Here is a 12,809-nt window from a genome sequence, read left to right on the forward strand (position 1 = left end):
CACCTAGGCTCCGCTTGTGTATGTATACACATGTACCCATGCACACACGTGTACGCACACACACCAGAAACACAAAGAAAGAAGAAAGAAGACCCGCATGCCACCCAAGTAGATAGCTCAGATTTAGCTCGTTGTTTTATTTCTGCCCCAATGCCTATTCCAACTATACAGAAGTCCCTTGACATGTATAGATGTAAGGTCCAGTTAATTTGGGCGCACGATATTTTTGTTTATTTCTAAGTCTTTTACAATAAAGTTTATAACATCAATAAAAGAAGCCTAAGTAAATAAACAGTCCATCGGCTGGGGGTGGGTGGCACTCAAGACTTCTGCTGCTGCTTTTTCTCCCTTGTATCATCTGAACTCATTGTGCTAAAGCAGAAACCCAAAGTTACAATACTAAAGAATACAAATGCCTAAAGAATTTCGGTTCTGTTCTAGGCATTTCCAGAAAGCTAAATGAAGGGAGACTTAGACCTGACAACATCTCTCCCTGCCAGGTCTAGGTTAAGTCCTGTCCTGAGGGAGAAGCAAAGGAGGTAAACAGGGCCTGGAACTTCCCAGAGCTGAAGATAATGCCAGCAATTCTCTAAGCAGGGCCACACCTTTCTCTCCTTCCCCGGAAGGCAGGTCCATCTCATCCTTTGGAACTAATAGACCAGGAACTGTGGAAGCAGGGGCTCCGTTTCCTAACAACAAAATGTGAACGCCAAGGGGCTAAGAGGAACAATCTATATGTCACAGCTTTCTCTTCAGAGCCACCGGCTAAGATTAGCGCCCACCACACACTCCTGCCCCAGACTGTTTTCCAGAGGTCGGCCGCCCAGTCAGGAAGTTGGCTGGAAATTCCATGGCAAGGTCCGGTCATTCCTCAGTATTCTTTACTAAAGAAAGTTCAGGTCAAGTAAAAGTAGCTGCCCCTCCCCTGACAGAGCCCGGTGGCTAGGGGTGAGGCAGAGCTGCTGCCAGAAGCACACAGGAACTTCCCTCAGGCAACAACAACTAGTTAACACTTGCTGCTTGTCAACACCAATTAGCCTGACCCCAAGGTAGCCTGATAAGACCCAAGCTCAAATCCAGCCAGGCCCTTAGCAAGCAGAGCTTCTATCCCTTCCTTCTCAAAGAGAAGGCCCTCAGTGGGATTTACTTCTTCAGGTAAGCCAGCAGGTAAGGGTCCCTGAGCCACCAACCACTACCACCTCCACCCTACCCACCCCCACCTCAACCTCCCCCACCCCCACCAGTCAGCCCCTAACCTCCGTGCTTGGAGGTCCTCAAGTTGAGCTATTACTTCCCTAAGCCCAGGGCCCTTTAGCTGTAATAGCAACATTCAAATTGATTGCCAGTTTCACGTTTTAAGTTTTTTCTTAATAATCTTGGGTAAATGTAACAGGTTTGTGTGGACTGAAAGTACAAACATTTCTTTTGAATACTTTTTTTTCTTTTTGTCTCCTAATTAAAAAAACAAAACAAAACAAAAAAAAAAAACTAACCATGTTCTGGGGACCCCCAAAATACCATAGTTCCTAAGCAATGTCAGCTATGTCTAATGGAGAAATTGGTCTTGGTTTAGTAAATTATTTGCAATTAAAAAACAAAACAACACAAAAACCTTGTTACCTGTGACCATCCATCCAACCAAATCCTGCCCCTCTCCGGAGTCTGCTCTATAGACAAACTACATGGTATATTTGGAAGCTCTGCATTTCAACCTGTCACTGAAAAACGCTTCTTTCCAACGTTACACCCCAAGAGGCTTTAAAAAAAATCAAGTCACCATACAACACTGATCTTTCTTCAATGTTTTATTTATATAGAAATACTTAAAAAATGAAGTAGCACCATTACTTAAGTTTACCTTTATTATGTAGAACTTTAAATGTCAGAAAAATAAAACTCTTGATACAATTTCAAATCTTGTCTCAGCAAATATAATATTAGTATTTGACCATGAGGTTAAAGGCCCTTTATCATAAAATAAAATATACTTTGTTTTTTAAACTTTGCTCAGTAAAGTACATTTAAGCTCAAGTAACATCACCTACATATACATAAACAAGTGGTAAACAAATGTATTAAAATAGAAACACTAAAACTATAGCGGTGCAACAGAATTTCTGTAATTTGCACTGAATTCTATTTATACAAATGTTAGAAAGCGTCAACGGTTCCTTTTGACATGTTTATACATTTCCGTTTTTGTAATAATATAGAATAAAATATGCTTTATATCACTGAATAGAAAATATGCTGGGTGAAGCAGATCTAGAAGATTTTGTCTGAACCTATAAAATCTCCATCCCAACAGAATACTGCTCAAAACGTTATACATTTTATGGTTTGTAATCCGTCACAATTGTGTGATTATTAAAATAATACAGTGTTCTTTGCCATAAGGCCATACTAAAAATAAAAAGATTTAACCCAGCTACAAAAAAGTTCACTGAACTTAAATTAAAATACTTGTAAACATCTTTGCAATATGAAATATAATTTTTCAAGTCAAAAAAAGAATAAAATACTTCAATCTGTATTAATGCAATTTCTCTTTAAAACTTTTAAAGGTTTTTTTTTTTTAATATATAAGAGATATGTTACAGTTTTAACTTTAATAAAGCTGCAGGGTCCTGGTTGTACAGAACTCCTGGCCCTTCCATGAACATTCAAAAAGGATCCACTTGTGTCTAGAACGAGCGCTGTAGGAACCCACCCACAAAGGGAAAAACACACGAAACAGTCCACACATCCCATAGCACAATTATTAATCATCTTCATAATTACTGTTCATTTTTCTCCTACTTCAAGAAAATGGAAAACTTGTGGGGTTTTCTTCTTTTGGAAGCTTCCTATTAAGTACAGTGTAAAAACTATCGTTACTAGAATGTCGCCGTTCCTATTATTTATAGAGCATGCAATTCAGGTGGTCAGAGGCTTCCCAGGCTACAGTACTCCTGATGCAGAGATCCTGGCAAGTTCCTTTGTTTAAAAATGACATTTTAAAAATGAGCAGATACTACAGCTTTCCAAGCTCCTCTGGGATCTCTGAGAGTGAGGAGGGAGAGGTGGAAAGAGGAGGGCACCAGAGGCGTCAGGGCAGGTAGGCCCTAGGGAATGAGGGTCTTAGGGAGGGGACCCTCCTTCCCTGCACAGTGCACGCACCGCGCACTGCCTTCAGGAAAAGATGCGGATGGCCTGAGTGACCGCGGTGTGGCAGACGGGACACTCGGGCTCACTCTTCTCACAGATGCGGTTGGCACACTCCATGCAGAAGAGGTTGTGGCCACAGGGCACCAGCGCGGCAATCACTTCGCTCTCGAAGCACACAGAGCAGTCGCGGCTGCCCTTGCGCCGAAGCCCAGAGGAAGAGGAGGAAGAGCTGGAGGAGGAGCTGGAGGACGAGGAGGAGCCCGAAGTGTCCGACGAAGGCAGACCCGGGAGCTGCGCCCCTAGCCCATTAGCATAGGCGGCATAGGCCAGACCTCCACCGCCGGGGTCGCTGCGAACACGCCGAGCCAGGTGGTGCTCTCCAGCCCCTGGGGCCATGTGTAAGGGCGGAGACAGGCGCGGGCAGCTGGTGCCCGGGTGCAGCCGGCGGTGCACTAGCAGCCCCAGGTTGGCATTGGAGGGTGTGCTGTTGGCGCCACCGCCGGGAAAGACCACCGAGGATGACGAGGCAGATGAGGATGCCGAGGAAGAGCAGGAGGAGGATACTGGGGCTGCAGATCCACCTCCCGGCGATCGCTCGAATTGGGCCCAGAGAAGGGGTGTCCCAGGTGGTGGGGCGGGAGCTGGGTCGAAAGTAGGCTGCAGCTCAGGACCACCATCCGGGGAAGGCACTGAGGCTTCCCCCGCTGTGTAGGTGTAACCATTGCCGTTATTGTTGTTGTTTCCATTGTGGGCAAAGCTGAGCGCAGGGCTGGGAGGGCTGTAGTCCGCCAGGCGTGAAGTGGCAGCTGTGCTGCCGCTGGTCCCACCACCGAAGTAAGAGTCTGTCGATGCGCTGCCAAGCGAGCTGGAGCTGTCATTGCGATAGCTGGAGAAGGGCTTGCGGCCAGGGGTAGGAGTGATGCTTGGGGTGGGTTTGCTCCAGAGGCTGCCGGGCCCGGACCCGCCGGACCCGTGATGCAGATCAAAGCCCACGTCGGTGCCATTGGCATGGAAGTCGTTCTCGTCTGTCAGCTCGATGATGCCACCGGTGCGCAGCGCAATGTGAGCCTCGATCTCCTCTCGAGCGCGATCCACGTTTTCTGGCATCCCGGTCACCTCGAACACCGGCTCCTTGTCCCGGCTGGGTGTCACAATATATGTGTGTGTCTGCTGTTGAATGCGCTTGATCGTGGCGCCCTTCGGTCCCACCACGAGCCCCACCACGCGATATGGCACCCTCACTTGGATAGTGGTCTGTCCCGGCAGGTTGGGCGGCCCAGGAACAGCGCCGTTGAGGGCTGTGTTCTTGTTACGAGAGGCTCGGATCATGGAGAAGTGCTCCGCGGCGGAGATGATCTCCCTCCGAGCCATGGCCACATCCTCCTTCCTGCCCGTCACAACAAAGACAGGCTCCTCCCCACGAACTGGGGTCTTGATGTAAGTGTTGGTCTTCGCCCTCAAAGCTTTGATTTTACAACCTGGGAGCCAGGGTGCAAAAGGGGGGGAGGGGAGAGAGAGAGAGAGAGAGAGAGAGAGAGAGAGAGAGAGAGAGAGAGAGAGAGAGAGAGAGAGAGAGACACGCCCATTATCCCGGGGTAACCGCGGAGACCCGGGACAGCCCGCGCCCAAGGCAGCTGCACAGCAGAACATGCGACAGGAGAAAGGGGGCGTCTCCCTCACTGACCCCGAACCGCGCCAGGAGCTGGACCGTGGGTTCTACGCGCGCAACGCTCCAGGAACAGCCCATTGGATGCCTGGCCCTCCCCCGGTGACTGCAGTCGTCCCAAGCTAAGCCCCAAAACCCCAGTAAAGTCATCTGGGGAGATGCCTCTGGGATCCAAATGGGCGCGCTGACTGCCTTGAAGACACCAAGGGGTTCCTGGAAGCCGCAATTCCTAGGCGCTGGAGCGCTTGGGGTGGGGTTGAAGGGATGGTAGTCCTGGGACCCATTGTTCCTTCCCTGGACTCCATTCCATTCCCCTTTGCAGAAATCCTGAATCCTCCTCCCATCGGACGCTCCCCCCCTCTTCCCCCTTCCCAAAGGACCACCAGAGATCCCCCCTCCCCCAGTATCTTATATTTAAATTATCTTTCCTAGGGTGGACTAAGTCTGGAGCGTTAGAGGAGAAGGCAGTGATTTTAGCAGGAGAAAGTGCATCCCGCCGCGGCACTGGCGCCGCTGTGGAGGACAGCCTGCCTGCACTTTCTTTGTCTGGTGCGCTGGCCCCATCGCGCGGCTCTTCCTCCCTCCTCAAGGCTCCCCCGCGCCACAGCTCGCGATCTTGCACCCGCCCTCACAGTGAGGCGGCGGCCCGAGATCCTACACACCCCTCGGGTTCCCATCCCTGCCGGACCCACCTTGCCGCCCTACGATCTCCGCGACGTGTTCGGAACTGGGTACCGGCACGCACTCGGTCATGTTCACGCTCTTCTTGCGCGGCTCGCTGTCGTACAGAGAGGCACCCTCGTCACTGTCCAGCCCCAACAGAGAGAGCTGATCGAGCGCAAGCTGCAGGGCTCTTTGGTCATCCAGAGTCTCTCCCCCGCCGCTGCCACCGCTGCCTCCCCCGCCGCCGCCTCCCCCGCCGCCGCCGCCGCTGCCGTTGCGCTCCAGGTCTGCAAACAGCGAGCTGGGCATTGCTCCGCCGTGCACGCCGCGCCCCAGCCGGCTCTCCGCTCGGCAGCCAGAAGCTGCAGCCACAAAGGCAGCCGGGAAGACGGTGGTCAGGGGCGGGGAGGCCGGTCGGCTGCGGAGGGCTCCGTGGCTCCTTTCTCGGCTCCGGGAGGAGTGGGTCTCTGCGTGCAGTCCGCACCGGGCAGTGGCTGCAAGAGCCCCCGCCTGGGTCCCCACCCCAGATCTGCTGGCGGTTGGGGTGGGGGCAGAGCTCGAGCGGCGGCCGCGCGTGCCCCCCGAGTGCCCGGCTGGCTGGCCACAATGCCGAGCGCAAAGCGAGCAGGCGAGCGACAGCAGCGTTTCTTTAAGGAGCCCCTCCCCGGCTCCTCCACTCCCTCCCTCCCTCCCGCCCGCCCGCCCTCACTCAGCGCTTTTTCCTCCTCTCCTACCCGCCTCTTGACTGAGCCTCTGCAGCCAGACGGCTCCGGAGGGGGACGAGGGAGGCGCAACGTCACCGGCGGGAGCTGACACTACAATGCTACTGACACTATCGCTGGGGGAGGCGATTGGCGCGCGCCAGGCCGGGGGCGGGCGGAGGGCCGGGGCTGAGCGAGCGACGAGCCAGCGCCACCCCCACCGAGCTCGCCGCAGCCCGCCCCGGCCTCCTCCCGGCCGCGCCCCTCCCCCGCCGCCGCCGCCGCCGCCGCCGCCGCCGCCGCGAACGCCTCTCTTTGTTGTCTAATGCGGGACTGGCTGGCTTGGGACATTTCTAGGTACCTATCAGACGAAGACAACCACTGTCCCTAAGTCTTTTCCCCTCGCCTGGTTGAGAAGAAAAGGCGCCCAACTGTGATGCCAGCGGCCAGGCTCCAAAGAGCGGTCCTTCGAAAGTCCCGTTACTGCCCCCCCAAATAAAGCATCCCTGGAGCCGAGGCTACCACTAGGTGGACGGTATGCTATCTGTACAAGAGGGCGGCCCAACACTGGGACGCGGAAACCCGAGCTCGAGGTCCAGGGCCCCATGGTATAGTGACTGCTGGGCGCGAGCTGCCCACCTGCGCGGGAACGCACGCGACACAAAAGACACGCCCGCCCACACCGCCACTCGCGCGCGCGCGCGCGCGCCCGCCGTTTCTGTCCCCTTGGATAGCACTTTTCCCCCAAGTGGCCCTGAAGGAGTGGATGCCCAAACCAGAAGCCGGCGGCGGCACGGGCCTGACCCGCACCGCCACCGGTGACCTCGAGAATGCTCTGCCCCCACCCCGGGTTCCGCCACACGCCTGGCGCGCGAACTGAGACCCCCGCGGGCGCCCACACGCGCGCACGAGCGCGGCGCGGCCACCGCCTGGACGCCAACCTTACAGAGGCGGCGGACGGTGCGGGCGTGCGCGCCCGCCGCTCCTGGTCCCGCCCCGCCCCTCGCCCGGGCATGCGCAGTGCCGGCGAGGAGCCTCGAGCGCGCGGGCCCCGCCCTCCGCCCTGCCGGGCCCCGCCGGGAGGTGTGTGCTCGGGCCGGCGCTCTTTGTGCGCTTCTCGGGCTGGGGGTGGCGGCGGAGGAAGGGTGAAACGGGACGAGCGGGAGGCCGCGGCGAACTGCGCCCCCTCCCGGCTCCTCGGCCGACAGCCTCCAAGCGCAAGAAAGAAGAAAGGCGGTTTTGAGGGGCGGGCCGGGGCGGGGTTCGGGCCTCGGCGCATCTCCTTCCTCCGGGGGGCGGGAGGGGGGGGGGGACGCCCCTTCGAGCTCAGCGCGCGTCCGCTTCTCCCTTCTTTGTTCCGGGAGCCCGCCTGTTTATCCGCGCCCCTGAGCCCTGTCTCAGGCTGTTTGGCCAGTACTCCGGGGTTTCCCTAATCCTGCCAAGGTTCGCCTGGAGAGGGATGCCTGCGAGAACCCCAAGGCCACTTGTCTACGCCCCAGACCCGCTTACTGGAGAGCCCCCTCTCCCCCGGTTGAGGGCGACCCCGGGGACCCAGGGCGGATCTGAGGGACCCAGAAAAGGGAAGCAGCCCCCCCACCCCCGGACTCCGGCTTTTATCCACAATACCTCCCCTGCCCAGTGCCTGGGTGGTTTTGAACATTAAACGTGGCAGTAGATGGCAGCGCAGTTGCGAGTAGCCTGTTCTGCACGCGCCTGTAGGTACTTTGAAGCGCGCGAAGGTGACCTGAGCCTACTGGCTCACCTGGAGCTGTCTCGGGGCTGAGGTGCTGATTGTTTCCTTAGGGAAATGAGGCTGTAGAGCCGCTTTACTGGGGCTATTTCCTCAGGATGTTTATGTCAGCTTCCCCCAAGCGGGCTGTGTTTTTCTTCAAAGAAGCCGTTCTACGAGGGGAGCGCGCGGGAGTGGGGGGGGGGGGAGCGAGAGAGGGCGTGTAAGAAGATGGTAGTGTAGAATCCGCGGACCTGGGGCTCCAGTAGGGGATTCTTGCTTATGAACTCAGAGTCAAATTGGTTTGGGAATAAGGAAGGAGTGCCCTTGAGGACTCTTGCCTAGACTGAGTACTGGAGCAAAATCGCCCTGCCTAGAAGGAGTGACGGGAGAGGCGTGGGTGAGGGCAAGAAGCAAAAGAGCCTGTCATCCCAGCACTAGAGAGGCTGAAGCAGGAGAATTCCGACCAGTTCCTGGCCAGCCTGGGCTACGTTAGTGGGTTCTGGGCCAGTCTGGGCTATAGTGTGAGACCCTGATTTGTAAAAGTCAACAAAAAGGGGCCGTTAGGGAAAGACCATTTTCACCTTGCCAGCACAACACGTTAGCATCTGTTTGGGGCCTACTGAGGTTCCTTTAAAAAAAAAAAAAAAGAAAGAAAGAAAAGAAAAGAAAACAGATTATGATGGTGTGCCTGTGAGCAGGGTGGAAGGTCCCTCAGGATACCTGCAGTAGGGAGCTTGCCCATAGATTTTTGCTAGTCTGCCATAACTCTATTCCCCTGGAACCTGCTCGTAATAAGATTTCAGATGAGTTACTTCTGAAAATTTGGAGGATTTGGCTCTTCACAGAAGTCCCCAGGGACTCTGGCTCATTAGCAGGAAGGTGAATGCAATGCTTCACCAAGGTGACATGTTTAATGTCACTCTTCCCTGCTGGATGAAAGCGGGAGCCGCACTTGCTTATAACTGTGAAAAGTGGATGAAATCACACATTTTTATTTTTTTATTTTTTGCCCCACATGAAAGCAAAGTGGAAACTCTGACCTTAGGAATTCATGACCCATCTTGACAGGACCAGGTAGTCCAGACTGGGGGCTGTTTGGTGAGGCCTGTGAAGATCAGTGTTCTGGAGACACAGCAGCATTGAAGAGGTTCCTGAGAGCATTACAGGGTGACTGATGTGATAGCAATGATAACCTCTGAAAAGTCCAGTCTCCATCCCCAGCTGGACTTCCGTGTGGACTATGAAAAGACCAGTATCCAGCTTCCAGTCTGAAGCAGAGAACAGGAGGCGGGGAGCTCATTGTGGATGACAAGATACTAGCGGGCGCTTTCCTCCACCCTTCTCTGCTTGCATGCAATACAACATACTGGGCGCTGGAGTGTTTTCAGACCCTTGAATCTTTTTATAGAAATAACTCAGAAAATTTCATTTTCAATTGATGTCTTATAAGTCAAGACATCAGTACAACATGCAGGGCCTACTTCTGGTTTTAAGTACATACCCTAATCCCATAGTTTCTGTTAGACTGTTCCAGGCTCCTGTTGGACCCCAGAGCTTAACTACTTTTCCTGATCCAGGACACATTCCCCAAGGACTTCTTCGTGGGGCTATATTATGTTTTTTATTACTACAAGAGAAAAGTGTTGCAGGTATGGGCTGGCATTGAGCATTTCAGCTGCTATAAAATATGAAAGGTTCAAGCCATCTCCTGAAAGTAAACAAGAGTAGCAATAAGACAGCCTGCATCCGTTTCGAGAGGTGTCAAAAGCTGCTTTACACACATCTTGCAAACTGAGGAGATGGCCAGAGGAGTTCAAATCTCCATGTGAATGGATGCAAGCTCACTTCAGTCAGTGTGACTGGGTATGAGAAAAGTGTTGGTACAAAAATGAGCAAGATCCTGGGGAAAAGACTTCCCTGAGCCATTGTTCTTGTGCAAACCGGGCCCAGAGAGGTCCAAATGAGCGAAGTAGTGACTCCACCTCGGGTCCTGGGAGGACTTCACGGAGGAGGGGATAAGTGTGTTGTGCTTCAGTGAAGGAGATGCAAGAATTTATAGAGACCAGAGCTTTGCGGTATGTAGCATCTACTTAGGAACCCAATGCCTGCTTATTAGATGAATGAGGGAGCCAGGCAGAAGAGCCTTGAAGGCATAATTTCCTTAAGTACATACATGAATAATTCAGTCTCTAGGAAACAGTCCAAATGACTCCAGCCACAACAACATGACTTTGGGCAATGTTTAGTAATCACAGATAATATTTATTACACACGTATGATGTGCCAGGCAGTTTATAAATGCTTTCCAATATAGTGTGAGATTTAATTCTTAAAATTTCCCAGAGTCAAAGACTGTCCATGTACCCATTTTACAGATGAAAATTAGCTGAGTACCTTATCCCAATAGAGCCAGATTTCCTTCAAGTCCATGAAGCTTTACTGTAGGGACTTTCACCTAACAGAGTACCTCCCCAAGATACAGAGAGAAGTCCTAGCACCTTCTTTACAGGATCGTATGTTTTAGTAACATTGTCAAAAATTATGTTTTTTGTTCAGTTTCTTAAGGAGAACTCCTAAGATGAAGTAAGATTCAGTATCAACAAATCTTAGAAAAACTATTGTCCCCAAGGCCACATGGCTGGTAAGTGGCATCGGATCCTGTGATCTTGACCAAGCTTCTAATTTCCTTCCTGTCTCTGAGCCCTGGGTCCTCAGTTAGAAGTTGGAAATATTTACACCCTACATCCTACACAGGGTTGTAAAGAGCACGTGTGGGAAGGGATTTGAAAGTTCTTTGTTGTTCTTCTGGTTTTCCATTGTCTCTGGATTGTTAACATGTCAGTGACACGGAGTTCCTGCAACCTGCATCTATTTACTGAAATGTTTTAATAATGTAGGAAATCCTCTCCATATGCTGACTGAGCATGAACAACAAGGAATGTGTGTCTGTGTGCATGTGTGCATGTGTTCAACTGTGTGTGCGAGCATTAAGTCTTAGAAACAGAATAAACAATACAAATGCATCAAAATCTTAACTTTTTTACTGAAACAATTTTTCTTTCACTTTCTGTGTGTCTTAAGACCTGAACATACATCTTTAGTCAATTAACTTTTCCAAGTAATATCCAGGATCTGTAGAGAAGCTCGTTGAATAAAGTACTGTTGGTTCAACCGTGAGGACTGGAGGAGTTCAGATCCATAGCACCCACACAACAAACATGGCTTGGTAGTACATCGCTAAAAGCACTTCGAGGGCAGGGACAGGCAGACCCAAGGGACCAGTGAAGGAGATGCAAGAATTTATAGAGGCCAGAGCTTTGCGGTGTGTAGCATCTACTTAGGAACCGGCATGAGTGGCAAACTCCAGGTTCAGTGAGAGACCCTCTCTCAAAAGATCAAAATAAAGTGGAGTGTGATTGACAAAGGACACCCAGTGCGGACATCTGGCTTCCACAGGCACACACAGACAAGTGCTTACCACACACATATACACACACTCGGGGTGTAAAATGCACTTAGTTTTAACTTTTTAAATAGTGCTAAGAAGCAAACAAAAAAAAATTCCCTGTCCTTGCCATAGGGAATGGTTTTGGGGACCCTACACAGTTGCTCTCCCCAAACTCACAGTGGGGCTCCATTTCAAAGGACAACATCCACACAGCTTGTTGAACATAGAGAGATCAAGCTGGTGCCTTTGTGGAGCCTTCACCCCTAAATTCTAGTCTCTTTGGTGTGGGAAGGCACACTGCAGGCTACCAAAAGAGAAACCTGGACCCCAACCCCACCCCGAATCCTTTGACCTACACTCTGTCCTCCCCACTAGATGTACCGGGGCAGTGGTGGCACAGAACTTGTGGGAGTGGCCAGGCAATGTCTGATTTATCTTGAGGTCCACTCCACGAGAAGGAGCCCATGTCCGACACTGGATGGCCAGGAACCAGAGACTGGATAGCCCAGAGACCAAGAGTACAACCAAACACGATTGAAAAAAAGTAAATAAAATAAAATCAATGAAATGAGTCTTCCTGATATTCTGCTATACTCATAGATCTGTGCCTTGTCTAGTCATCATCAGAGAGGCTTCCACCAGCAGTCGATGGGAGTGGGTGTAGAGGCCAACAGCCAGACATTACACGGAGAGAGAGTCTAAACTGGAGGTCTCCATCAGCAACCCCTCCACACACCTGGAGCTTGGGGAAATCCCAGGGAAGAGGGAGCAGAAAGATTGTAAGAGTCAGAGGGAATGGAGGACACCAGAACATGGTCCACTGAATCAACTATTCAGGGCACACGTAGGCTCACAGAGACTGAAGCAGCAATCATGGGGCCTGCATAGGGCTACACCACGTCCTCTGTGTATATGTTGTAGCTGTTAGCTTGATGTTTTTATGGGACTCCTAACAGTGGGAGCAGGTGTGTCTCTGACTCTTTTTCCTATGGGGCTCTTCCTCCTGCTGGATTGCCTTGTCCAGCTTCAAAGTGAGGGCTTTGCCTTGTCTGACTGTATTTTGTTTTGCTGTGTTTGAGTGTTGTCTCTTGGAGGCCTGCGCTTTTCTGAAGGGAGATGGAGGGAGAGTGGATCTGGGGGAGTTGGGGGAGAGCTGGGAGAGCGGGGAGAGGGTAACCTGTGGTTAGGATGTATGGTATGAGAGAAGAATCTATTTTCAATTTTTTTTAAAAGGAAGTATCTAAAGCCCATTTCTTAAAGCTGTTGGAATTATGAGAGTAGACAGGGCAAAATTTTCAGAACATTTATTAAATCAGCCTGTAATAACACAGCTTGACTTCTAAAATTTAATATCAGCTAATAGTCAGCGATCAGCATTCTGCAGTTGCCAGAAAGGAAGAAGAAAGGAAAGATCTGTCAGAGAGACCAGGATTCCAGGAATGGAAGCTCACA

At 51.8% G+C, this 12,809-nt stretch overlaps 1 protein-coding gene across 1 annotated transcript; it reads right to left on the minus strand.

The window, feature by feature from the left end:
• Positions 1–1,790: 1,790 nt before the first annotated feature.
• On the minus strand, positions 1,791–6,151 carry Mex3b (mex-3 RNA binding family member B). Its single transcript, XM_052712848.1, has 2 exons — positions 5,506–6,151; positions 1,791–4,625 (listed from the first exon to the last, which is right to left on the minus strand). Exons 1-2 carry the CDS (start codon positions 5,783–5,785, stop codon positions 3,172–3,174), a joined length of 1,734 nt encoding a protein of 577 aa, XP_052568808.1. The 5' UTR covers positions 5,786–6,151; the 3' UTR covers positions 1,791–3,171.
• Positions 6,152–12,809: the final 6,658 nt, after the last annotated feature.

This window comes from Peromyscus californicus, unplaced genomic scaffold, assembly GCF_007827085.1.
Source record: "Peromyscus californicus insignis strain IS unplaced genomic scaffold, ASM782708v3 Scaffold_4__1_contigs__length_199733344, whole genome shotgun sequence".
Taxonomy (NCBI): Eukaryota; Metazoa; Chordata; class Mammalia; order Rodentia; family Cricetidae; genus Peromyscus; species Peromyscus californicus.